This window comes from Pagrus pagrus (assembly GCF_965226575.1).
Source record: "Pagrus pagrus genome assembly, chromosome: 3".
NCBI lineage: Eukaryota > Metazoa > Chordata > Actinopteri > Spariformes > Sparidae > Pagrus > Pagrus pagrus.
Window position 1 is genome coordinate 23,749,856 of NC_140187.1, and position 25,551 is coordinate 23,775,406.

The 25,551-nt window shown below is 40.2% G+C and overlaps 2 protein-coding genes across 7 annotated transcripts in view; both read left to right on the forward strand.

Moving 5' to 3' along the window:
- The window catches only part of tacc1 (transforming, acidic coiled-coil containing protein 1), a 34,686-nt gene extending 26,873 nt beyond the window's left edge, over window positions 1-7,813 (forward strand). For 4 of the 5 annotated variants that reach the window (XM_084347838.1, XM_084347837.1, XM_084347834.1 and 1 more), the window contains 9 exons: window positions 540-729; window positions 1,945-2,012; window positions 2,486-2,617; window positions 2,718-2,794; window positions 2,919-2,962; window positions 4,142-4,305; window positions 4,389-4,495; window positions 4,624-4,744; window positions 6,008-7,813. In XM_084347838.1, coding sequence (XP_084203964.1) covers window positions 540-729; window positions 1,945-2,012; window positions 2,486-2,617; window positions 2,718-2,794; window positions 2,919-2,962; window positions 4,142-4,305; window positions 4,389-4,495; window positions 4,624-4,744; window positions 6,008-6,073 — 969 coding nt within the window. In that variant the 3' untranslated portion in view covers window positions 6,074-7,813. The remainder of the gene's footprint in view (window positions 1-539; window positions 730-1,944; window positions 2,013-2,485; window positions 2,618-2,717; window positions 2,795-2,918; window positions 2,963-4,141; window positions 4,306-4,388; window positions 4,496-4,623; window positions 4,745-6,007) is intronic. The other variant, XM_084347835.1, reaches the window with a different exon arrangement.
- A 2,875-nt stretch (window positions 7,814-10,688) lies between these two features.
- Window positions 10,689-25,551, forward strand: part of loxl2a (lysyl oxidase-like 2a) — a 30,160-nt gene continuing 15,297 nt past the window's right edge. Inside the window, exons 1-3 of one of the 2 annotated variants that reach the window (XM_084349710.1) lie at window positions 10,689-10,827; window positions 13,740-14,048; window positions 16,498-16,673. In XM_084349710.1, the coding sequence (XP_084205836.1) occupies window positions 13,766-14,048; window positions 16,498-16,673 (459 nt within the window). In that variant the 5' untranslated portion in view covers window positions 10,689-10,827; window positions 13,740-13,765. The remainder of the gene's footprint in view (window positions 10,828-13,739; window positions 14,049-16,497; window positions 16,674-25,551) is intronic. The other variant, XM_084349711.1, reaches the window with a different exon arrangement.

Sequence of the window (25,551 nt, forward strand, 5' to 3'; positions counted from 1 at the left end):
CTGTGTACACTGTGACACAAGCAGACAGTAGCATCAGCAGTGTCGCCAGCTCTGCAGTGCTGGCTTGGCATGGTGACAGATCTGTGACTTATCACTCTGCAGTCGAATAATAGTCTGCTGCCCCCACGTGCCCTCGACATTATCACCTCCTCTATCCTAAGGTGATATCCTCAAGATATTATGTAACACCAGAATCTGTAAGATAACTTATTGAAACAGAGTTTGTCAAGGCCAAAAAGTGTTACCTTGTGTGTTGTGTTACCTCCCCAGCATTATTTGTTCATGTTTTAATATACTGTATATAAGGCCCTTTTCAGACCTGGTATTAACATCCATCCTGACACTGTGTCAATCGATCCAACCTCTCAACAAATAACTGTAATATCTCCAGACTCCCTTAACAAATCGCACAATTTTGAGAGCTGTCCACTTGTGATCGGATCAGTCAGGACGGATGATAACACAAGGTATGAACAGCCTCTATGTGTGAAATAAAATCCCACTATAATGTTGAGCCTTTCTTTCCCCTTTATGTCCAGGAGGAGGATGAGGTGGTGGTTCAGACCCCAGAGATCACTCAGAGAGTTCATCACGCCACTGACGAGGAGAAGCTTGCCTCCACCGGCATTATGGGCCAGACATCAGACAGCCAGGAGGAGAGAGGAGAACCTGAATGCAATAAACCACCTGCGAAAAAACAGCAAATCAAGGATATACCTGTTATAGATGGTATGTTTGGCTCTTCAAATCCTCCAGTGTGTAGAGATCAGAGCAGTGTTTGGAGTGGTAAAGAGACTTTTTGGCTCCACAGATCAGAAAAGGGGTCATTTTAGGTTGATTATTAAGTCAAATAAATACATGCTAAAGATGACAATTTTTTCCCTTTAAGTAAACTTTAGTGTAAGGACTAATTGACCCAGCTGTCCCTTGACAATGCACGTTTTATCAAGACTATCACCTTGATTCCAAAAAAGTTGGAACGCTGTGTCAAACATAGTCCTAAGTAAAATCCAAATGCAGTGATTTGCTAATCATTTTTTAGCTATATTCACTTAAAAACAGTGCAGAAACAATACTTTTTTTTTTTTTTAGCAACATGTTTTCAAACAAGTAGGGAATGGGGCAGCAACAGACAGGGAAAGTTGTGAAATGATCAAAATCATCTGTTCGACAGGGACAGGTTAATTGGTAACAGGTGATAGTATCATGATTGGGTATGAAAGGGGCATCCTCAAAGGCTCAGTTGTTGACTAGCAAGGATGGGACGAGGTACAACACTTTCTGAACATCTGCGTGGGCAAATAGTCCAAGATTTTAAGAACCACATTTCTCAGCCCACTATTGCAAAGAATTGAGAGATTTCACAATCTACAATCCATAATATCATCAAAAGATTCAGATTATAGTTGCTTATTTATGTAACCCATTACTATCCAACCTTGGTGATATATTTAAGTTAGTAGTCATTTACTGAACAAATGAGGCAGTGTATGCGCGAGGCATGCTGGTATAGACGTCGGCATGACCAGAATGCTGCCTTTTACAAGAGTAGTGTAGAGTAAAGGGTAGGTGAATCTGGAAAATGCGAACAATGAGAGTGGTTCAGTTACATAGTTTTCTTATCCAGTACTGTACTGGAGGCTGCAAAGCCCCGCGAATGTGTCGAACTTTATGATGAAGAAAAATGTAGCATGCGTGCTCAGCAAAACGCAATCCGGGATATGGGACACTATTGTACACTGGGGAACAAGAAAACAGAAGCAAGGCAATTTAACAAAAACAAACAGTGCTCACATTCTTAATGATGAAGTTCAGGCAAGTTTTTGACATTGAGCACAGAGGCTGCTGTGTAGATCTGCCTCTTCTTTGTAACTTAAACATGGGTTATTAGAACAATTTACAGCTGTCAGTTAGATATTTCTTTGTTTCATTGTTCTCTCCTAGAAGTTCCTGAGACTAAGATGGCAGATCACCTGGAGGAGAAGGACATCTGCAGTTTGAAAGAGGAAATAGTGAGTAGAGTCTAAAAAACAGCTGGGAATCAGGGTGAATATTTAGACATAACTGGCTTGTTTTGGGACATGTTCTGTATTTAATTTGGGAAGAAGAAAGTGTAGTTTAACCATAATTTCAGTCACACTACATTTTTCTCATACTGGGACCACAGTTAACTTGTGTTTTGCATTCTGATGCCCCTCTAGCTATTTTTGCTGCAGTGATCTTATAGCTTTTACTCTCGCAATATTTGACAACCACACTTGAACCCTCAGGTTATACAAATGTTTGATTATTAAAATCAACTTTAACATGAACTGTTGTCCCTGAGCATTCCCAGCAAATAATGTGATCCTAAATGAAAAAAACCCCAGCAGAAGCAGTGAGGTGTGATGTGCCATAAGGGATCTGCATATGAAATGTGAGGATCATGGATGTTCTTGTCAGATCTTGGACTGAGCACGCTGTGTGTTCTCTGCATGTTCCACAGAGTGAGATATCCATCTGCCAAACAACGAAGGTGACCAGCAGTGAGGCCCCAGACATTGCAGCGCTGTCCCAGGACAACATCCCACTGAGTGAGATGGACAAGGCTGCTGTACTCACCCTGATCAGAGAAGAGGTACGTCACACACAGTCAGAGACGGCACTCGTTTAATGAAGTTAATCTGATGGTGATTAATTCATAGATCTGAACATTTTTTTTCTTCATGCCAAATCAGATCATCACTAAAGAGATCGAGGTCAACGAGTGGAAGAGGAAGTACGAGGACAGCAGAGTTGAGGTTATGGAGATGAGGTACGAAGCTTTAGTGTTTCCACTGAACTTTGCTTCACATTTAGAAATATTACAGTGCAAAAATATAAATGATTTAGAGAAAGTAAGTTGACACATGGTGTACTTTCTATCCTTTCTCTGACAGGAAAATAGTGGCAGAATATGAGAAAACAGTGGCACAGATGATTGGTAAGTTGCTGCCACCTGGTGGGGGTTTATCATACATGGGTTTGTTTGTCTAACCGGCACCTCATGCATCCAGAATGCCTTACTATAAGTAGCCTGTGTATTTCAGGACCGCTCCCCCAACATTGTGACTCTTACAGGATACTTTAAATTTAAGGATGCATTACATAAGGACACACTGTACTTAAGATGTGTACAGTCAAGTACATTTTCGTTGTTGTGTCTGCTGTAGTACAGTGACAATTAGGTTCCTGTGTCAATTTCTCAGCTTTATTCTGAGAGTGTTTACATCTTCATCAGAGAAACAACAAGTTTCTCTTTTCATCAGAGAAAAGAGAAACTTGTTGTTTGTATGTTTTGGATCACTGTCCTGCTACTGTCTTAAAATTAGAGAACTACTAATATAAAAAGGGCTTAGAGTCCCACACCCAGTATCGATGTGAACACACTCAAGCACCTATGAGAGTTGGCACTAATCTGCATTTCATTACAACTTCCCCTTATTCACTTCCCTCCTGCCCTTGATGTTACGCAAGAGTGTATGTCACACAGGGGCCACTTTAGGAGCAGAATGAAAGTGTGTTGGGGATTTACATGGACTGCACTTACCCTTGTAGGTTTTCAGCAGCAAACTGTCATGGATTGACTGCCAGTTGTAGGCTTAGAGCTCTACTGCTTTTAATAAATAATCTTAAATAACGGCAGACTCATTTCAGTGAGGCAACCATGTATTTACAGATAGTGTTGCAAACAAATAAATGGCACAAGCTGAAGAGTTTTACTTACATTAATGCCACCTGACCATGTATTTCCATGCACCAAATGCAAAACTGCAATGCATTGTGGGTGATTTACACCTCTGGAGTGATCTTCACTGTTGACTTGACCCCATCTGAGGGTCAAGTCCAACAAGTTCACTTCAGTTTTTCAGACAAATGGAACGACACTTATGATGGCAGTGCAGAGAAAGTCAGTGAGGGCATGTTATAGACTGTTGGAAAGCAGCCTTAATATAGCCTCTGTTCAATGTCAAACACAGTGTACTGGAGTAGCTTACAGATACAAAACAATGGAAATATACCACTGCTCTGCAACTGTCTTTGCTTGTATTGTTGCATTAACATGTGGTATACAGCTTTTATTTCCTTTAATCTGATATCTTGACTTTTCTGATGTTTGCAGAGGACGAGCAGCAGCAGAAGACCCTGTCCTGTAGTAAGTCAGTCAGGCAGCTGACCATAGAGAGAGATCAGGCCATAGCCGACCTCAACTCTGTGGAGCGCTCCTTCGCCGACCTCTTCAGGAGGTATGAGAACATGAAGGGAGTCCTGGAGGGCTTCAAGAAGGTGAGTAGAGTGTCAGTATGACTCTCACTGGATGCATCAGCCCCCACAGCCACATAATTGATTATGTCCCTCTGTCTCTCCAGAATGAGGAGGTGCTGAAGAAGTGTGCGCAGGACTACCTGATGCGGATCAAGCAGGAAGAGCAGCGATACCAAACACTCAAAGTGCACGCTGAGGAGAAACTGGACAAGTAAGCTTCCACGTCTGCTAGATAAAGTCGTGTGACAGGTTTTTAAACCTGAATATCTATTCACATTTCAAGGCTAGACTCTCATTTTGACATCCTATCTCTTGTCTCCTTCACTTCCCGTCTAAAAGGGCTAATGAGGAGATAGCCCAGGTACGTGCCAAAGCCACCGCTGAGGGTGTCGCACTAAATGCCAGCCTGAGGAAGGAGCAGATGAAGGTGGATTCACTTGAGAGAGCTGTCCTTCAGAAGGTAGGGCATCTGCAAACATGATTAAAATGGATTAATTGTGTTTAAGGCAGGGTGTGCTGAAAAACAATCTGGATAATTGAGGTTAAACACCTTTCACTGAGAGTGCTGTTTGCCTGTTGGCTTATAGGTTTTTCTTGTCAAGTCTGATAACAGGTGCCAAACAAGGCATGTTTAAACATCAATGAGTTAATTGTGGTATGTGGGAATCATTACTGTAAACAAGTAAGATCACAGTAGAGATCTCTTGTGGGTTTTATTTCACCAGATTACAACACTATTGTTTTCTAAGGTTAAGACCACAATTCCCAAAAAAAAAACCCTATTGTTTCCTGTCCCTTTATTGTGTTTGTTTTGTCTTCAAGCTGAGTGAGAGGAATAAATGTGTTGTCCCATTATCTTTTACAAATTCCTGCAGTGATTTAAAAAGTGCTTCATTTGCAGTAGTCTGTAAAATCACTTGAAGTCCTTCAACATGTGCAGGCACTGAGCACAGACTTCATAAACATCTGTGAACACACTGGCACAGCATCTGACACTAGGGGGCAGTGTTTATATACAGAAACCAGAACCTCGAGAGAATTAAAGAGAAATATAGACACAGAACATCTCTGATAACTCCTGAAAATAAATAAGAACACGTTTGTTTTTTTATCACTGTTTTATTAATTACGACTTTGATTAAATAAAAGTAGAAATGCCATATGTCTAAAAATACCTGAAAGTACTGAATTCAAAATGTTATTAAAGTAATAAGTAAGTATTATCAGCAAACATTCTTAAAGTATCAAAATAAAAGTATAAGTATATACTGAAGTATATAAGATAGTATAGTAAAATATATTGTTCTGATTTGATCACTAACAGATAAATGTAAGAGCATTTTATAGTTGTAATAATCATTGTGGAGCCAATTCCAGATACTTTGTACAATATTGTAGTACTGCATCATATCATAAACATATTTGTAATGAAACACTAATGACTAACCATATGTGTCAAATAAATGTTGTGGAGTAAAAAGTACATCATTTTCCTCTGAAATGTTGTTGATTAGAAGTATAAAGTGTTTAAGTGTTGCATTGCACCACTGGGTAGTGTTGAACACAGCAGAATTTAAATGTTGTAGGCGAGCACATGGACTCTTCTGCTATAGTGTAAAGATTCAAAGATTTTTATTGTTCCTGTACAAAATTGTGTTTCTGTTGTGTCCTTTTAGCTTTAACCCCAATGTCTAAACACTGTTCCTCTCTCTGTCTCTCACAGAATCAAGAGATCGAGGAGCTCACGAAGATCTGCGACGAACTGATCGCCAAACTGGGAACAGAATAAGAGGCCTTTAAATCAAACTGCAGCATTGATGTAAATTCAGTACATTATCACATTCAAGCACAAGTCAACCTTTTTTTCTCTTTGCTCATATGTTTGTTTTTTTAAGCACATTCAAAATTACAGAACTGTTGGTATTTTCATCTTTTCAGACTGAAATATGATACCAGAACAATAACTGATCATTGTGTTAAGCATGTTATGGCCGTTTAAGAAGCACAAATTTATCAATAGATATATTTTATTTTGAAGGAGAAGCACCATGACTTGATGATCTTTAATTAAGGATCTACAGTAAAGACTAATTTTATGCTTCAAATTATCATTAGTTTTAAACTCTCCTTGGAAATGTGTGCATTTCAGAAACAAAAACAGCTATTTTGTTGTACTCCATTACCATTTTATACAGCATGTTTAACACAAAACTGTAGGGAATAATGTGGGAACTAAGGGAAAGACGATGTGGATACACAGCACAGACATCCTTGACCACAGTACGTCTCCATGTAAGTACCTGTGTCGATGATACAATCTTCAGAAAGGACTAATCTCTCTATTGAGTGCCTAAACTGATCATAGTGCATTAGTTTTCTGGCCTATAAATATTTCTTGCTTCCATTTCTTTTGTGATACAGTTTAATTCTGCTGCTTATCTCTTCTTTCATCAGCAAATGAACTGAAAGTCATTTTACAGAGTATTTCTTAAGTTGCTTGTGAGGATGTTTGTCCTTCTTGTTCCACAGGATTACATATTCAATGTGTGATAAAGTCCTCAGTTATGCAGAGTGTGAAGTTGAACCGCAGAGTTTTGACATCATGCACATTATGCCCCCAGTAAATCTCTGGGGTTGTTAAATATTGAGAGCACTTAAGAGAATCATAAATTCTGATCTGTAATATTTTATTCATTTGATGATGGTTTGACAGTGATGGCCGGAAAATAAAGCCTGGTTTGAAGCTTAAACAGTAAAAACTTTGCTCTTATTATACTGTATTATTCAACCATGTGCCATGTTTAATTTTCTCGCTCTGTGTTTGAGTGCTGAAAAGTTCCTGTTCTGTCGCTGCCACGTAGATATCGTAGGACTGTATTCAATTCATTTTCCTGTGAGCCCAGATGTTGCTGGCGTGCCTTTATTTTGTTAAAAAAGAGATGTTTCCTTAGTTCCTTCTTGCAGTTTTCTTTCCAAACTATGTTGCCAAAGTGTACTGTATATAGTATATATATATTGTTTATGATCAAAATATCCTGAACAACAATGAGTTATAATGGGTTTCAGTTTTGATGCTTTACCTGCAACAGATGAATGGCGGGCTACTCTTTAAGGTCTGTGTTTTTATGAGCAGACGTTCATCATGTAAAAATATCTTCATTGCCAACATCAGCATTTTCTGGTCAGATTGAGCCAGTAGGAGCGCACAAGTGTATTTTTTGGTCAGATGTGTCTCGGACATAAAGGACAGATTCCTTCTTTCACGTCAGCACAATCAATTGCCAAACATAATTGTAAAATGAGATGGATGTCAATGTGACTCTTTGTCCTGGTGTAGTGGTGTGACATTAGTCTGAAGGTGCTTTTCAATGCAAATCCATTGTTGCAGTACAATATGTGTAAATTTTATACTTTATGAAAAGATTTTTTGTTCCTAATATTTGTAAATTTGAAGAATTAAGTATACTCAGATGTATGTTACCTGCTATATTTTGTGCATTCCTGAATAAATGGCTAAGATTTAATATTATGCCTGTTTCCTCCTTTGCCTGAATCATTTAAGCTGAGAACATGACAAACAAGAAACACATAACATCCTCGTTGTTCCTGTTATCATGCAAACTGTCATTGTTTATTCCTACAGGGAAGCCAGAAGACCAAATTCTTGTGGGGAGTGCACTTTTTCCCATCATGCTGTCAGTGGCTTTTTGTTTGTTAGACAGCAGCTGCAGTCATAAATGTATCAACAAAGTTGTGAAGTTGTGTTAGTCTGTTGTGTTGCAACTTGACTGCAAAGAGGGCCTCCTCTCTGCTCCGACTGCTATAGCAGAACTGTAAATCACATTTTGGACTGACAGAAGAAGAAATAAAGTTGGCAAGTAACTCTTCTTTACCTAATATTGTGCCAACACTTTTAATTAGTGAATCCATTTAGCGGAGGAACAGGCTGACTGCTTACTGTCCAGAACAGGTAACTTAATGATGTTTACTCAGACAAAACAAGTGGCCACCCTCGTTAAATCCCAATTGCTTTCACCCCTGAAGACAAACCAGTTTGAAGCAGGGTAGTTCACCAAATGTGGCCAACAAGTTTTATTTTTGTAGCCACTCAGTGCCACCAGAGACACTTCAGACTTATTTCTACACGTTGAACAATGTCTAAGGAATCTAAATCTGTAACAGACAGCTGACAGAGACAAGAAGCAGTCCTCTTGTTGGAGAAGTCAAAAGGTGTCACATACAAAAATACAGAATATATCAGCAATGAAAAGGTGTTTACTATAGAGTAACGCACCCAATCAAGCCTCTCAGTGCAGCTTTTCTTTTGTAAAACAACTCATGCTGTGTTTGATTTTTTCTTACCTTCATTTAAGCAGGAAAAGTCTCTTTAAGATTAAAAATATATTTTTCAAGAGAGTCCCGGCCAAGAAAAATGGTAGCACAGTTACACAGTTGCAGACATAAAACAAACATTTAACAATTAAAGTGAAGACAGATAGCAAATTGCTAAGTCATTAAACATTCATCAACATTCAAAAGCATCTACCACGTGTCTTTTCTTCCAAGTCATTTAGAATCACTTTAAATACATTCAGTGAGACCAAGCTCCTGCAGATGCAGACAATTTAATGACTGATCCCAAACTGAAGGTGCAGCATACTTAAATTCCCTTTTGCCAAGCTGGGAGCAGACTTTAGGGCAGTTCGTAGAAATAAATCTCAGGAGCAGAGGCTGTAACTTCCTGTACTTTTTTAAAAGATGTAGTCTTGCAGTTAGGAAGGAGGCAGGACAAGAATAGCCTTGTGTATAGAAATATACAGATGGTTGAGTCTACACGTGGACAAGGCAGACCTGATCACAGTTCCCTGTCTGGCTTAAGGACACGTCAGCATTTTAGATATTTGCTGACATTCAAGGCTCGTATCAGTTCATATGCATCAGGAATTAAATAAAGATTCAGATGAAATGTGTACGATAATTGGAACAGAAGAAAAACAGAAGCCTAGATATATACATATTTTCAGTTTTAATCATTTCTCAATCATGTTATTTATCAGTAAATGTAAGACTTATCTGTTCTTACATATTGCTGAAATGTTTAACAGTCCTTGCTTACATGTAAGTCTTTGCAGTACCTTCTCACCACACGGTGGTGTCCTTAAACACCACAGTCCCACAAACAAAGGGTGTGTCCTGATGCAACCTATAGTTTAATCTGACACATCAGTCCGAAAGGGGAACAACACAACATGAACAAATTAGCATCAAAATATGCAGACAGGAGCTAGAGGCAATATTTTGTTTGTTAGAGAGGAAAACGAAGGCTTTGCATTCATTATTTTCAATTCCTTCTGCCAAGAGCGACTTGCTGTACAGATTTTTGGCAGCTCTTACATGTCTACAAAATGTCCTTGAGGGTTAAAGCTAAGGGAGGGGAAGGATCACTTATAATCTGGAAAGCTTTTTTCCTTATATTTGATTTATATTTCAAGCTTGGTTACATATGGGGCTTTCCCTGAATAGCAAAGCAGGTCAAGATGTGACTATGACAGTGAAATTGGTTCTCCTTTGTGAGAACATTCACTATCATTTTATCACAGATTTGGTCTACAAACTCTTTAGAAATGATCTTTCTGTCTTTGACTTGATTTGTCAATCACTCCTTTATCTCATCTGAACCCGTCAGCCATGGTATGGTGGGAAGAAAGCCAGTGGGCTTGACTGCACTTGCTGAAAGTTGTTGTCTACAGCTGTCATTTACACAGTCTATATGGACAGGAGAAACAAAAACAATGATCCAACGGTGGCTAAAAGTGTTGATTTAGAGTGAACTCCGCAGTACTACACCACTTACACATTAAAAGAGTCACTTGGTTCAAACTGGATATCAAAAATATGATAAAATGGAACATTACAGATGGATTTAGCACCCTGCAGCGCCCACAACATCTCATCATCTAACCACAGATGCTATTAAAACTCATATTTCACAACTGAATCATCAACAGTGAGCTGTGGGGAAAGTCTGGGATGTGGGGGCAGTTTTGAGTTCATAGTCAAACTAGTGTAAAGAAAGAGTTCCTCCTCCTGGAAAGGGAGAGAACATTGGCCTATAGCACATAACAGTTCTTTAATGAATAAACTGCACTCCTCACAAGAGTACTCCTTAAACTTCTTGATTAGACATTAACAGAGAGTGTCAGTCTCATGCTCAAGGCTATAAAGCTATCAGATGTTAGTTAATGGAAATCCAGCGCCAGGATCTTTCCAGCTCCTGTAGTGTGCTTTTGTAACCCTGGTGGCTGGACCGGAGAGGGCGGGGTCAGGATGCTGAGGCGGCCTCTGATTGGCTGCTCCGTGTGGTGAGGAGTGGGCCTGGAGCGCGCGGCCAGCTGTGAGGGGAGCAGAGCGACCAGGCAGCGGAGTACTAAAGGGACAAAGAGCCGCTGCTTCTCACCCCATCCTCTGCAACAGGTCGGAGACCAACCGCACCGGCTGAGTCTGAGGAAGAGTCCGCTGCTTGTTCTTCATCTGTCAGAGTCAGTAAGTGTTTCCTCTCAACTTCTCAGTTATCCCACGAGCCAGCCGTTGGGGAGTTGGTCCGCACGTGCATTAATGTGTGGAACACTGACATATCAAACTTATCTGTAAAGTTTGGGACTTTCTTTTGTTTTTAAACACAACATTCGGCTCTCAGTTTGCATGTTTATCAATTTCAAAGTTTTTAAAGTTTTTTAAAAATGTTGTTATCTGTTCCACATTGTGTTTGTTCCGAGTTTAAAGTGTTGCAGCCTCCAAAAGTTAGCTTAATCACAGCACGGGCTAACGTTACGACAGTGTGATTCATTGTTGTAATGCCTAAATAATAAACCCACATCTGAACAGTAATTACCATCACTTTAATATATATTTTTTTTACCATTAGTCTGGTGATAACACTGGACACGTTTCCTGAAGATGTCCTCTGACATCATGAGGTCTTTCCTATGTCACCCATTGTGTGATATGTGCTGACCAGAGCTTAACAGGCGCTTGATGGTCGATTTTTAGCTTTTTTGAAATGAACAATAGATTACACAAGAGCTCTGGCTTTGACTAGGAGAACAATAAATTCAGCATGTGGATTTTTGGATTTTCTAGTTGACTTGACAACACTTGGCCACCTTTCACTGACAGGCAGCTTTCACTTATTGTTTGGCCTTATTGTTCTCATGCAAGACAGCAGGTTTTACATTTCTGCTGTGTTGCATGAGTTTAAAACCAGCTGTAAATAAAAGTCAAGTTTCTGAGCCAGGTTAAACTGATGACTGTGAACATTGTTCTGTCACAAGTGGGTGTGTCTCTACAGGTTTATATATAGAATATACATAACATATACACTTTCCAGAAATGGGTACGTGGAGTTGGCACGTGCTGCCTTGAATGACGTTTGTTCACTCAAAGTACGCCCTGAACTCTAATGGACTAATTTAAATCTCATGTATGGTTGATTCTTACTGCATGTGTGAACATTCAGCTTTAATCAAAGCAGCTCCATCCTCCTGCTGAAATTGTTCCTTTCATGGGAAGATGAACCAGATGTGTTACTCCGGGGATCACCAGCAGATGTCTGCCAATTTATCAGCTGTTTACTGTGTGACGCTTTTTTTTTCAAGCTCCGCCGTGTGTTTGGCTGTTACTATGACATCAACTCAGAAAACAACCCCCCTTCTCCCCTCTTCCCTATATACGTGGAGGTCTCCTGACTTTCACTGTCTTCTTCCTCTTCCCTTTACTCCGGGAACATTCCTCCTTAGGGGCTTTTGGTCACCCCGTTGACACTTTCATGGTTTGCCATGAAATATAGAGGTGGAGTCAACTTTCCCTGTGAAGCTCATTGCTGCAGCCTCCAGGCACAGATCAGCAGATAAATGAGGGGGGCAGCACCCACCCTGCAGGAGCTCACATTTGCTCCCCATTAAACTGTCATAGAGACAGAGAGAGGAATCCTTGTCTCAGCAACATAACCTCACCCAAATTCTCCTTCTCTCTCTTATCGGCAGTCACGTTTTCAGTATTTTCTCAATATATTGTAAAACTGTGGTGAATTCAGTTCTTGATTCACAAGCTTATACTTGTGGTTGCATCGGGGCCAGTGAGGGGTCTCTGGGAGCGCGATGATGGCCAAACCAAACTATTACTGCACAAGACTTTATACGGAAACTGCTCACTCGCTCAATTTATGGACAAAACTACCACACACCACAAATTACTGTCTGCCTCTGCAATATTGAGCTCTTGGTTTAACTCTTTGGAATGTAATTTAAAAGTCCATTTAATTTAGAAATGTTCATCATAAGGCATACAGCCCTGCAAAGGCAGAGAGCAGTAACTACAGGAGCAGTAAAATTAAGGAAAAAAGGGTTTTATAAGTTTTCAGGCTGGACCAAAGGCTTAAAAAGTTTGTAACGCTTTCATTTTTTGTCTGAATATTGTACCCAAAACAGCCGTATAACCCACACAATACCTTAAAAGAATGCAGATGCAGCACTCTGCCTTTGGACAAGCTCACAGGATGCTTAGAGAAACTGCTCTATCTACCAATAAAATGTGATTTTTATTCATTTTATGTCGTTTTTTTGTTTTTTTTTAAGAAAATGTACTTAATTCCATTATTATTCGTAGTCCAAAGTTTACAGGAATTAAGTGTTTTTGTAAATTAAACTTAATTTAGCGGAGTTTCTGTCTGTCAGTAGTAGAGTACTTTTGTAAACATACAGTACAGTTTATCAAAATAAATGTAATACAGTAATTTACATTTTAGTAATAGTATGTGTAGCTTAACCACGCCAAATGAAACAAAATTCACTAGAGTCAAAAAATAAGATGTCTGAAGCGACTGAGATTGGCTCGGCTAGCTACCTAGTAGGTGTGTAGCTTTTTTCTCCGTTAACATAAATTGACTGAGTTGCTGCCTTCATTCATTGCTGTATGTCGATTAACAGACCAAAAAACTAAAATGTCAGCTCATCAAAATGGATATTTAAAATACAGATAACAACTATAGTAGGAAATCAATACAGGAGCTTTAGTTTTAGCTAAGCTTAACACGGCTCTTTCATAGCTAACTTTCACTGACTCTTACTTTAGCTGTCTTGTCGGCAGCTGTCATTGAATTGTAAAGAGTGCAGTGATGGGTCTTGCATATAACCAAGCAAGAGTGCAGTAACTACTCAAGTACATTTTATTGTAAATACACATTTAAAAAGTAGTTTTTACTGACTCATGTCTAAGGCATAATATTTTTGGTATAATAAAAAAGATATCAGAATGTCAGATAGAGGTTACAACTCAATTCGGACCAAATATATTGTTACTACCATTGTAGGACAGTATAGTCCACTCCAGTGGTACACAGCTTAAAACAGCTTCTGTTACCAATGTTTACAGTCTTTTGCCTTGTTATCTCCTTCTAGACCACTGCCTTTGCCCCCCTTGCATCATGCTGCGCCCAGTTGCAGTCCAATGTCTCGTGTCCACCTTGCTGTCCATTTGGGCGCTGTCCAACGCCCAGTCAGACTCTAACGCCCCTGTAATCCAGCTACGTCTAGCCGGGGAGAAGAGGAAACACTACGAGGGGCGAGTGGAAGTTTTCTACAATGGAGAGTGGGGGACTGTGTGCGATGATGACTTCTCCATCTACGCCGCCCAAGTGGTGTGCAGAGAGCTCGGCTTCATGGATGCCGAGTCTTGGTCACCTTCAGGAAAGTACGGAAGAGGAGAAGGTAAGAAATCTAGTTTATTAGGAGTATTATCTCATGAAAACCCTCAAAAAACCATGTCAGTCTAGAAAGTCTAAAAGTCTAAAAAACTGCCAGCCAACCACACACATTCAAAGGCAGTATATCTCTTCATGCTGTTTCATATGTCGCATGGAAATCCTTGAGTGAGGTACATGTTTCCCCCTGTCTGACTGCTAATACCCTCAGGCACTGGTTTCCCCATTAGAGGAGCACTGAGACACACCAATCAGTCCTGCACATAAGGAGGTGGGGGGCTGGAAACACTGGGCGTGCAAACCAGACACACACACAGACGTAATCTCATCTCCTCTCACTTTGTCGTGTATGAATTCCTCCATTGCTGTAAAAACACTGATGAGATTCCCAACTCTGTGACTCTGGCTACTGGTGGTAAGTGTCAGTCGGTAGCTGTTAATTAACTCAGTGTTTCTTGTTAAGGGCCCATGTTTTCCCACTGGGTTGGCCACATGCAGCCAGCCACTTCAAAAGTGAAGTAATTACGTTAGTTCCTGGCTTCCCAACGCACCGCAGTCATTATAGCAATTTCAAGAATCACATTCATGGAGTAATACACCCCATGCATATATTGTTGCACGTGCATAATATTTTACAAGGAGCAATTAACGAGCAGTTTGATGTATGCGGCTGTGCAGACAGACAACTGTTTGCATTGCACATAAGCAATGACTTATGTATATAAAGATGGGGGCTTGCGGGATTGGGTTAGGGTATGTCTCTAAAAGTTTACTAAAAGACACTTACGCAACTATGAATTTTGTAAAGGAGGGGGAGGAAGTTTAATTTTAACTTCAAATGTAAGCAGAGAAAACATTCAGCCATTTATCATGACAGAATTACCAAACATCTTTACAGTAATGATCTTTTCCTGGTAAATAGATGTTTGGTTTGTAGGAGAATTATTTTGAAAGAGTATTTGAGGCCTAGGCAATCTGTGGGCATGTGAGTGAATGGAAACTATCTGCGTTTTCTTGTTGTTGGTGGAGACACGTGTCTATAAAAAGTGATCAAGAACATTTTCCATTTCCCATCATGATGACTTATGCACCAGTGAAAGAAACAAACCAAATGTCTCTAATTGAAGACATAACTACATAACAAGCACGAGGACGTTTGAATCAAGTCTGCAATGTGTGAAGAAAATATGAGAAAATATGAAGGCTGCTTTGCACCAACAAAGGATGGACTGCAGCTGCACAATTTATTTAGATCATCTTAAGAACACTGTGCTTTGTCCAGTGTGTTATGATTTTGAGTATAAGGCTGTGTGTTTGGCTTAAAGTGCCAATAAAAGCTCAATCAGAAAATTCATGGCTCCCTGCGCACTGTGCCCCCTGCTCTATTCACTGGCTTGTGAAATTACATTCCCATAGGGCCTGCAAAGTTTTAACACAGCAATTCAGATTTATCACAACTGGCAGCGCTGAATATTTGTTTAGACAAAGGTGAACCGAGACCAAGCTGGTTCTCAATTGGAAACTCTGCTGTATTTCAGCTCCAGAGGACTTGGCTCTTATTGTGAAATTTTTTTCCAGAAGTAAACATGTCTCTGCCAGGAGGCGGCTACGTGACCGTATAACATGCTGTCACTTTCTTGGTATGATCAGGATGTTCCTCAGCAAACATGTTGAGACTGTCAGAGTGATTAGCAGTCCGTTGGTGGTTTCCATGGCCACAGTGATGTGCTTTCCCTCACTGCTGATTCAGAACAGCCAGCTGGACAGCAGATGATCCGCCTCAGCCGTGACACTCATTCATTTGGCAGGTTCTGGCTGAAAGAATGCGTCAGGTTATGTCGGAGAGCAAACACATCTCCACGTGAGTTGGTTTGCTGTCTCTGCGGCTAGACTTCAGTGGAAATGCTGAAGAGTCTTAAACTGTCAAGCTAGGATGTCATAACCACACATCCATTTATATTTTCTCTTTAATTAATTAATCTCATAATCGGGAAAGTTACTGGGGATTGAAGCTTTTGATCCCATGCGGCTCAGTGTGAAGAGCCCTGCAAGTGTAGAGCGTTTGATTTGTGAAAGTCTCAGAATCCCCCCTCACATTGTGAGTCCAAAACCCAAAAGTATTGAATTTACTATTACAAATTACCAAGTACAGCCAAAAAATTTAGAAGCTGGAGCTAAGCCATGTTTGAAAGAGTAATCTGTTGATCTGCTAACCAGTTAATCGATTAATGGTTTCAATTCAACATTGTACAACAAAAAAATACAATACAAGTCATACAGAAAAAGAACAAAGGCAAGTTCCTGTAAAGGCTCTATATTTTCAAGTAAAACCATTTTGTTCTTTGGCTATATCAACTCAAATTTAAACAAAGCAAACACAAACTCCTGCAAGAAGATCTTTATTTGCATCACAATGTGTATCCATTTGTGTGCACCTTTGCCTCTCTACGTTTCAGGCCGTATCTGGCTCGACAACTTGCACTGCACTGGTAGAGAGAACAGCCTCGCTCAGTGTGAGTCCAATGGCTTCGGTGTGTCTGACTGCAAACATTCAGAAGATGTCGGAGTCGCGTGCTCCCAGAAGCGCATTCCAGGCTTCAAGTTCATCCGGAACCAGGCCGAGAGCGAGGAGGTAGGTTCCCACAGAGCAGCACACTCACAAATAAACCTGCACATGTATAGTACACTTGCAGTAAATAGATCCATGTTTGTAAACTCATATAAACACCAGGGTGGGATCTCTTCATCACGTAATTAATAACAGTCAAGTAGCATCCAGACGGTGGTGCAACACATGGTTCAAGTACACACATGTAACCTGAACAGATGTTCAGTGCAATAAATAAAAAAGAACAAAGGTTAGGCCTGGGATGAAAGAAAACCTTATCATTGTGCATTGCTCCTCATAGCTCCAAGTGAATATTTTCCTCATATCTGTCCAGACTGATCCAGACAGATCAGTGGACTGAATGTCCTGTCTGTCTGTATACATTTAGATGAGCAATATTGTTCAGTCTTTATATTTTTGTAGTTTAACATTGTAACATTATGAAACAAGTCCTAAACAATATAACCAGAAGTTGTTGTCAGATGCGATATCCATCATCTGATTGTCTTTTTGATTTACTGGATAATGTTCACAGTCCTCCTCCAAACCTGGCCCTTGAGAAACATCTGCTTTCACTAAGTTTTCAGATCAAGTCCTTTTCTAAGCTCTCAGTACAGTATGTACTAGCTAGTTTCAAAGTACTGGTTTACCCAATCAGATTGTATCATTAAAACTTAAGCTAGTAAAGACTCTAGTAATGTGTAAATGGGTTGCCAAGAAACATCTGTAGCCCTTTCCTATTGATTAAAAGCAATCAACCATGAGAAAAATTAATTATTGTAGCATCACAAGCTTTCACCTAACTGCTAAAACTTACAGTTTCAGGAGGCCAAATGATATAACTTTACAGCAAATCGTTTATAAATGTAGGTATCACATGTTTTATTTTAACAGTATTATGCATAGGCTACATGAAGAAATATGTTGGACTTTGTAGTATTAGCAAAAGTGCAGAAATAAGCTAACCTGACCGTTATTTGGTCATTTAGTCTAATGGTGTCGGCCGAATGCTTTGGAATTAGAGATATATTGTGTTGTTTGTGTGCAATGTAATTTATAACTTTCTAGTCATTATTAAACAGGATTTTGATCAATTTCAGGTCAGATGTATCAATCATTACCTACTTTACTATTCACTCTCGGTTGATATATTAGCAAGCTAACATTAGTTTTGTCAGGTAACCTGGATATCTAGATATATACAACAGCTACACCTGGAAGTTTATGTTTCACGAACAATAAATCTCAGTGATAAGAATTTCCAACCAGCTGTTACCACTAACTTGTGTATTTTATACTCTGTATGATTAAATGGATACAACTAGTAATCAGAATAATGGCCTATTACTGGGTAATAAATCAGATGTCTGGAAAAAATGAGGCAACAGTTCCTCCATGTAGGTAGTAACATCTGCCATGACATGATGCCTCTAAAATGATCCACTAGTCAGCATTTAATGTCGAGCTGTCCACTCCACCAATTGCACTAATGACTTTCCCGGGCTCCTATTAGTCTCTCCGTGCCCACACCAGACCCCCACACTGCAGCTGGGGAGATTTTGGAGATGACTCAGAGATGTGAAAGACCATCCTGTCTGGCTGCAGGGAACGCCGTGTGCACCGGATGGAAAGTCAGTGTGGGTTTGTGAACGTGCAGATGGGAGAAAAAGGGAGGGAGATGAGCTTGTCAGAGAACAAGTAATTTAGAGGACACAGCCATGGAGGGGTTTCCCTACTTAGCAGCGATTCTTTGGCAGTTTAAAGACAGTCAGTGCTTCAACATTTTATGACTGCATTCATACCAGAGCATTTTGTTTGTCGGGTTTGAGATTTGGCTGTGTTCAGATTCTCAGCATCAGCCAGAACAGTGACTGTGTTTTTACTGGATTCAGTTAAGACAAAGCGCCTGAGGAGGGCTTGTGAAACCTCTGTGTAACTTTCTCATGCCTTGTAGCGTCATGTGAATGAAGGAATAGATGAAAAGAGAGCTCTTTAATCACAGGCTACTGTACCCTATTCAAAACGTCCTTATTTTTACTGGTCGTGTATGTAAGCAGCACTCTCTTGTTCCATATTTGTCTTGTGTGTTTAGGCTCTCTGGGGTGTTACTACAGGTCAGTCCTCCACCCTGTAAATATTTCCCCGGTGTGGCTGTAGCCTTTCAAGTCGCAGGGGAGAGGAATGGGAAAAGGTGTAGCTACACCTCTTTGACCATGCTTGGGCTGACGTCAGTAATGGGCAGCACTGTTCCTTCAATCTGCTTATTCACAGTATGAATTGACATTCTGTGCTCAATCTGGAAAGTTAACACCCTAACCGAGTGTGAAGAGGTCAGTGTATAAAGGTGAAGCAATCTGTATTTTTGCTTCGATGTGAATGCTGTCTAACTTTAATGATGGTAAATCTTTATATGCACGAAATATGAAAGGTACCAGTGAATTCTCTATACTATATACTTTTATACTTTAAGCATTGAGTAGATTGTCAGTATTGTTTCAGGGTAAGTCACAAGTTCACAAAGTTGCTTCGAACTGCAATTATTTTGTTTTTGTGAGGGATACATCATGAGACTACTTTAGAGTATGTGGGGACATGTGAAGATAAGACCAGAACAGCTCTTTCTCTCTCTGGCAAGTTCAGCTTTGACCACAAATAACAGTCTACTGAAAACGTCAGTCTGTCATTAATGAAAACAGCAGCTTCCACTGACACGAGTTGTAATCGAAGACATTTTATCCCGTAGAATAAGCAGAACTAATGTTAGGGCATCTGCAGTTTTGCAAAGTCAATATCAACTTTCTGAAAAGTAATGTCAGAGTGTGTTTCTCAGATAGTCCAAGCTCCGTCAGAATTCAAACCTCAGAACTGATGCTTTTACTAACGAACACCAGTCTTTAATGTTATCTGCCACTGATCTGTCCTCTGAAGACAAAAGCCAGGTCTCTCACCTTGTCAGCTACGTATGCAACCCTCCCAGCACAACAAGAGAACATACATTCCTGGGTGACTGAGTCATTGTCATGAATCTATTATTTTAACATACAGCACCTAATACCCCACACCATTGCAACAGTACCCACATGCCTTATTTGTCTATCTTACCAGACAAGTTGCTTTATTTGTTAGCCTATGTTTGTGTGTGACAGAGGGAAGAAATTATAACACATACGGTCTTTGAGTCAGTAGGGGGTGGATAACATTTGTCAGAGCCAAACACTAAGATGGCAGAAAACTTTGTTTTTCATTAGTGGGGGAATTTTCAACCAAATCTGCCATGTTCACGTGTGAATTGCATGCTGCACGTGTCCACAGGATCATTGCTTAATGCATCTCCTTCATTAGAAGATGCCTGAAATGTCAGTGTGTATATGTTTTCCTCATAGGAATGAGAAAGAAATGAGCAGCTGCAGTTGCCCACCACACCACTTTGTGTGTTCACTCCAGCCAAACACATCAAGAATCAAAACAAAGACGTCAGAAGCCAGTTGTAATAACAGAATGCCGCAGTTAAAAGCCTTTCGAATCTTTGCACATCTAAACAGGCCAAAGGTTGCACTTCTCCATCAGGCATGACGGTGTCTGCTTACAAAAGTTTCACTTCCTCGCATTCGCTGCTATACAACAAAAGGAAACCCGAGCCAAAGTTGGATTTGCCTCCAACATGATGTATGCGAGAGGCTTGTGAGGAGGAGAGTGATCGAGAGGAGAAAAGGTTGATGCATGTAAGGAGGCTGTAGCCAGTCTCTGTCCTGTGGATAGAGTAGCAGACAAATCCACCACATGTTCAACAGCTGGATCCCACTACAGCCTTAGCTCTCTTTTTGGGCTGCAGAGTCAAGACTTTTATTATTCATACCATCACTTTATGATTACCATTCACACAATCTGCTGTGCTAACTCATGGTATGCAGGTTGTACACGTACGCATCAAGACTCGTCTCACATCTCACAGTGAAATGTTAACATAATACAGTTTTCATTACAGGGGCATAAATTAAAGGCCCAGTCCACAGTTCGGTGTACATTGATGTTTCAGCTTTTCAATACAAACCGTTTAAACTTAAAAGAATAGTTAAAAGCTATTTGCTTTCTTGCAAAGAGTTAGATGAGATGATTGATACCACTTTCATGTTGGCTTAGCTTAACATGAAAATTGGGAACCAGTCAGCCTAGCTCTATCCAAAGGTAACAATATCTGCCTACAAGAACCTCTTAAACTCATTATTAACAATATATCTTGCCTGTTTTATCAGGACAAATACAAAGTGCAAAAACAGCAAGTTGTGGTTTTTATCTTAGGTTACATCCACTATTTCTTGGTTGGGAGCAGTGAGCTGACACGACTCCAGGAAGTAACTGTTTGCAAAAGAAATTTAGTAGCATGTAACCACCTGTCCACCCATCCATCCATCCATTTTCTTCCGCTTATCCGGGGTCGGGTCGCGGTGGCAGCAGGCTAAGCATTTATTTATTCCAGACATCCTTTTCCCCAGCAACACTCCTTCCAGCTCCTCTTGGGAGATCCCGAGGCGTTCTCAGGCCAGATGAGATGTGTAATCCCTCCAGCGAGTGCTGCTTCTGCCCCAGGGTCTCCTCACAGTTGGTCGTGCCCAGAAAACCTCCAAAGGGAGGTGCAGAGGAGGCACACTAATCAGATGCTTGAACCAACTCAGCTTTTGCCTTTCGATGTGAAGTAGCAGCGGCTCTAGTCTGAGCTCCCTCAGGATGTCCGAGCACTTGTATCATCCAACTCTCAGCAAGAAAAACAATAATAATTTCAAAATCAATATTATTTTTATAAATATTTAATGAGTTATGTGTGTATTATAGCCTGTTAACCAGGTCTCAACATTTCAATGATAAGATATTGTCTATTTTCATTTTATTACACTGAATTTAATCTACCAGTCTGACATGAGGAGTGTGTGTGCATATGCATACTTCTAGTCTACCTATAGTAATGATTCTGTTCCTCTTAGTTGCCATGATGGCAGAGGTACACTGATGGATATTCCAGGTGCAAAGCACACAGCTACTCTCACACACTCCCACACACACTTCCTCAGTTATGTCAGTCAGTCAGGCAAACTGGGGGCCAGTGAGGCAGAAAGTGGGGTGGGGCAGATGTGAAAGTCATTTCAAAGAGCCTTGCTGTTCTCCTGCTTTTCATCTAAACTGTGGCGTGATTATCGTTTGTACTTGCCATGTTTTGTAAGGTGGGGCGGGAGGTACGTGACTGGGTGGGTGGGTGTGTGTCTCTGCAGCACGTGCAGATAAACGTGCAGCGCGGCTGGAAGGCTGAATAAAGCGGAAGAAATGCACAGTAGTGGAAGCATTAGTCAGACTCTGGCTAGACCAAAGTCTCATGTTCACACATCTACTTACTGAGGGGGGCCCAGTCAGAAAAACAAGTCTGCGCTCCAGTCGGAAAGAGTTCAGTAATGGCCAAAGCCCACTTCAGAGAATAGTAATGTATTGTGCTATATGAGGAATGTTTTTCTTTCTTTTTTTTAAACTCACCACTTGCAAACAGAACCAAGAATATGTGACTTTATTTGAGAAGTATTGCGACATTTGTTTTGAAAAATGGATGATGATTCATGTTTGTTGTTGTAATGCTGGCTTTTTATTTTTACACCACAGACAGCAATGCTTTAGTCAGTTCCAGCTAACTATTCTAGTCTAATCTCATCTAGTTATTTAAATGATTAAATATCGGCTCTTTATACAAAAAAAAACAGCAGAAGGAATGAATCACAGTTCTACAGTAAGTCCAGTTGAGAATTCACCTCAGTATGACCTGCAGATTGGAAAGCCTAAACTCATTACATACTTTCCTTCCACATCGAGGCAGATCTTGTTCCCAAAACCTTCACAGTTTGGAGTCAAACTGATCATGATGATAAACATTTGCATTTCCTGTTCTTCAAGGAATAGTTTGACTTTCTGGGAAAATATATTTTTTGTATCCTTGCTGAGTGTTAGATGAGAAGGTACTGCTCTCATGTGTGGGCTTGAAATATGAAGTTACTATTAGCAGCTGCTCAGCTTAGCTTAAAGACCGGAAATGCCACTTTTACTCTTTGGTTTTTGTGTGTATTTAATGAATAAGATATACATTTATAATTACTAACCTTTTAAACGTGCTTGTAGGCAGATTTAGCTATTTTTGGACAGAGCCAAGCTAGCTGTTCAGCCCATTTTACCAATCTTCCCATCATCTGTACTTCCCCTGATTTTAAAGTTCAGATTTCCAAATCGATATTATGGTTGTTTTTTTTTTTGCGGACTTTTTTCAAATTTTTAATCATAGAATATAAAAGAGAATGTTATCATGGGTCAAAAAGTTTTTTGTGCTGTCTAGTAATTTTCCGCCCTTTCTCAACAAGGAGTACTAAAAAAGTGACCAATGTGTATATTTGGACATCAGCCAAACAGGATAATGCTGAGTTTATGTCTGGTGGTCTGGTTTTTGGAGGGGAAATGCCTGGACTGATCCCAGCTGTGGCTATCTGTCCTCTTCTCTTTAGTCTCACACGTTCAGACGGCCAGTTTCCTCTGTGTGTGCCAAATGCAACACCAGTCAGACCATCTCAGTGCCCCATTTCATACTCACCTCGTACCCCTTGTCCTGTCTGGTATTTCTCTCCTCTCACCTGGCCTCCCTTTGATCGCACACATTTTCTGTTTGATTTCATGTTCTGTATCAGATGAACCACAGTTTAGCCATTTATGAGTGTGGTTTTCACATTCGTCTTCTTTTCATTATTACTTGTTTTTAATTAGCTTCATGTTTTTATAGTACAATTAAAATTTAATTTTATTTCTTTTTATTGAAGCAAATTAAACCAAAGCACTGAGATAGCCTTTAAATTGAGAACAGCAGATCCCTGATCGTGATCACGTTTCTTCACCTTTCCATCCTGCCAGGCACAGACGGAAAACACTCTGTCATGCCATAGCCTGCAGGAATCTCTCCATGAAAGAGCGGTTTTTACCCACTCAAACCGCTGCGGTCAGGGGAGGACTGGGGTCACTGTAGAAACAGTCTGACTCGGTCGTTGCTCCTCCTGCATTTCAGGCTTTACTGTTTAGAGACCTTGAAGCCTTGAACATTCCCTGAGGCTGACGCCATCTCAGGAAACCACCCTGTGGGCGAACGTTTAATATTTCTGGGAGACATGCCTGGATGTTGGTTTTTTTGCAGAGTTAAAGAAGCTGGCTGTTACCAAATTACTAAGCTCAGCATCTGCATACCACACAGCAGCTCAGAGTTTTGGCTCTTTTGGGCACCCATGGTGCAACTTCACACCCAGCCAGGAGCAAACTGCACAACTTGGACCAAGGATGAACAATGGCAGAGTTATTAGGTAGCTGTTGCCTCATAAAGCCCCAGAGGTCAAAGGTTACCATTCCTTCCTGATTTAGAGGTCTTCAGGACACATGATACTAATTGTGGTTGGTGACCCCAGTTTGAACAACCCTTTACAGAAGACCACCCGCATTCACTTTCCCAACCTGAGTCCACTGCAGCATCAGTCTTTGAAATCTTGATCTATAATTAAAATTTCATATATAACATTTTTCTTTTAAACTTCCCCTGTCAGTGCTCTCTTTCTGACTGTCCAAGAAATCTAAGATGAAGAGGTGAGAAGCCTTTCAAAAGATTTTTTGCCTGGATTCCTCCTTCACGTCCCCAAAGGTTAAAGACTAGTGATTCTCTATTTGTGCTCTACTGCATCCTTCCAGCTTCTTGGCTCACTGTTATAACGACACTGATGTAGTTTATGTCATACATAAATATCCAGTAACTTTTCCACACTTGTTAAATACTATTTAGTCCCTTTTTTTCTGAGGAAACAAAAACACAGTTGGCTGGTTTTGACAGATCCATGATGTCAAGTTTGATGTATTGAATCCACCAACTCCCTGTGGGCCCGTACATCACAGCTCTAAACTCTGCTGATGTAACAAAGATGGAGGAAAAATTCCAGACATTCATCCAACCTCCTAAAGGCCTCTCTGCAGCACTCAACAAGTTTAAACAAAAAAGATTACATTGACGGATTTTTCAACTTGACTTTTTGTATTTTCAAGCATATGTGCAGGCTGCATCCCTAAAAGGCCACAGTGGGATTTCAAACGCTTTTCATTCCCTCATTCCCTCTTCCCTCCACTTCCCTTATGACTCATAGGCCGTATTGTATTTACAATATATCAAGTGCAAAAGTATGCGTAAAATCCAGACTACAAATAACCAACATCATCCTTTAAATAACATTCTTGTCTTTTAGACAACGCTCAGAAAATTTGAGATTATGTAAACCTCACTTCTTATATAAAAATGTTTATAAAGTAATGACTCTCTGTCAGTATGGTTTATGAAAGCTTCAAGGTAGACTTCAGTTAGTTGAATGTATTGTTCAACGGATACATGATTTAGAGAGAATTTTGCAGATGACTCCATTGAAAAGGAATGCTCTAAAGTATTTCATGAACATAAATTTCCACCATGGACTTTTATGGGCTCCTTTATTTGACATGTTTAGCATTCAAAAAAGACACCATTGAGATGCTACTGATAAGAGGTCGAAGCACAGACAATTCCAGTCTGTTTTTTTATGGCAACCTACCAAAAACTTGATATTTTCTGCCACCAGTATCTTTCAATTTTTCATGTTTTGTTTTTATATTTCAGCTATTCCCGTTCTGCCCTGATTTTACTTTAAAACATCCAAACATCATTCAGAACTCCATGAGCCATTAAACTTTGAAGTAAGAGACTAATGAAACTGTTAGCACCTCTTTGAGGCAGGTTGACCTTCCTACCCTATTAATCTAATTTACAAAGAAGAGTTGAGCACAGTCATGCTTCGCGCTAAATGCTAATGTCATCACACTA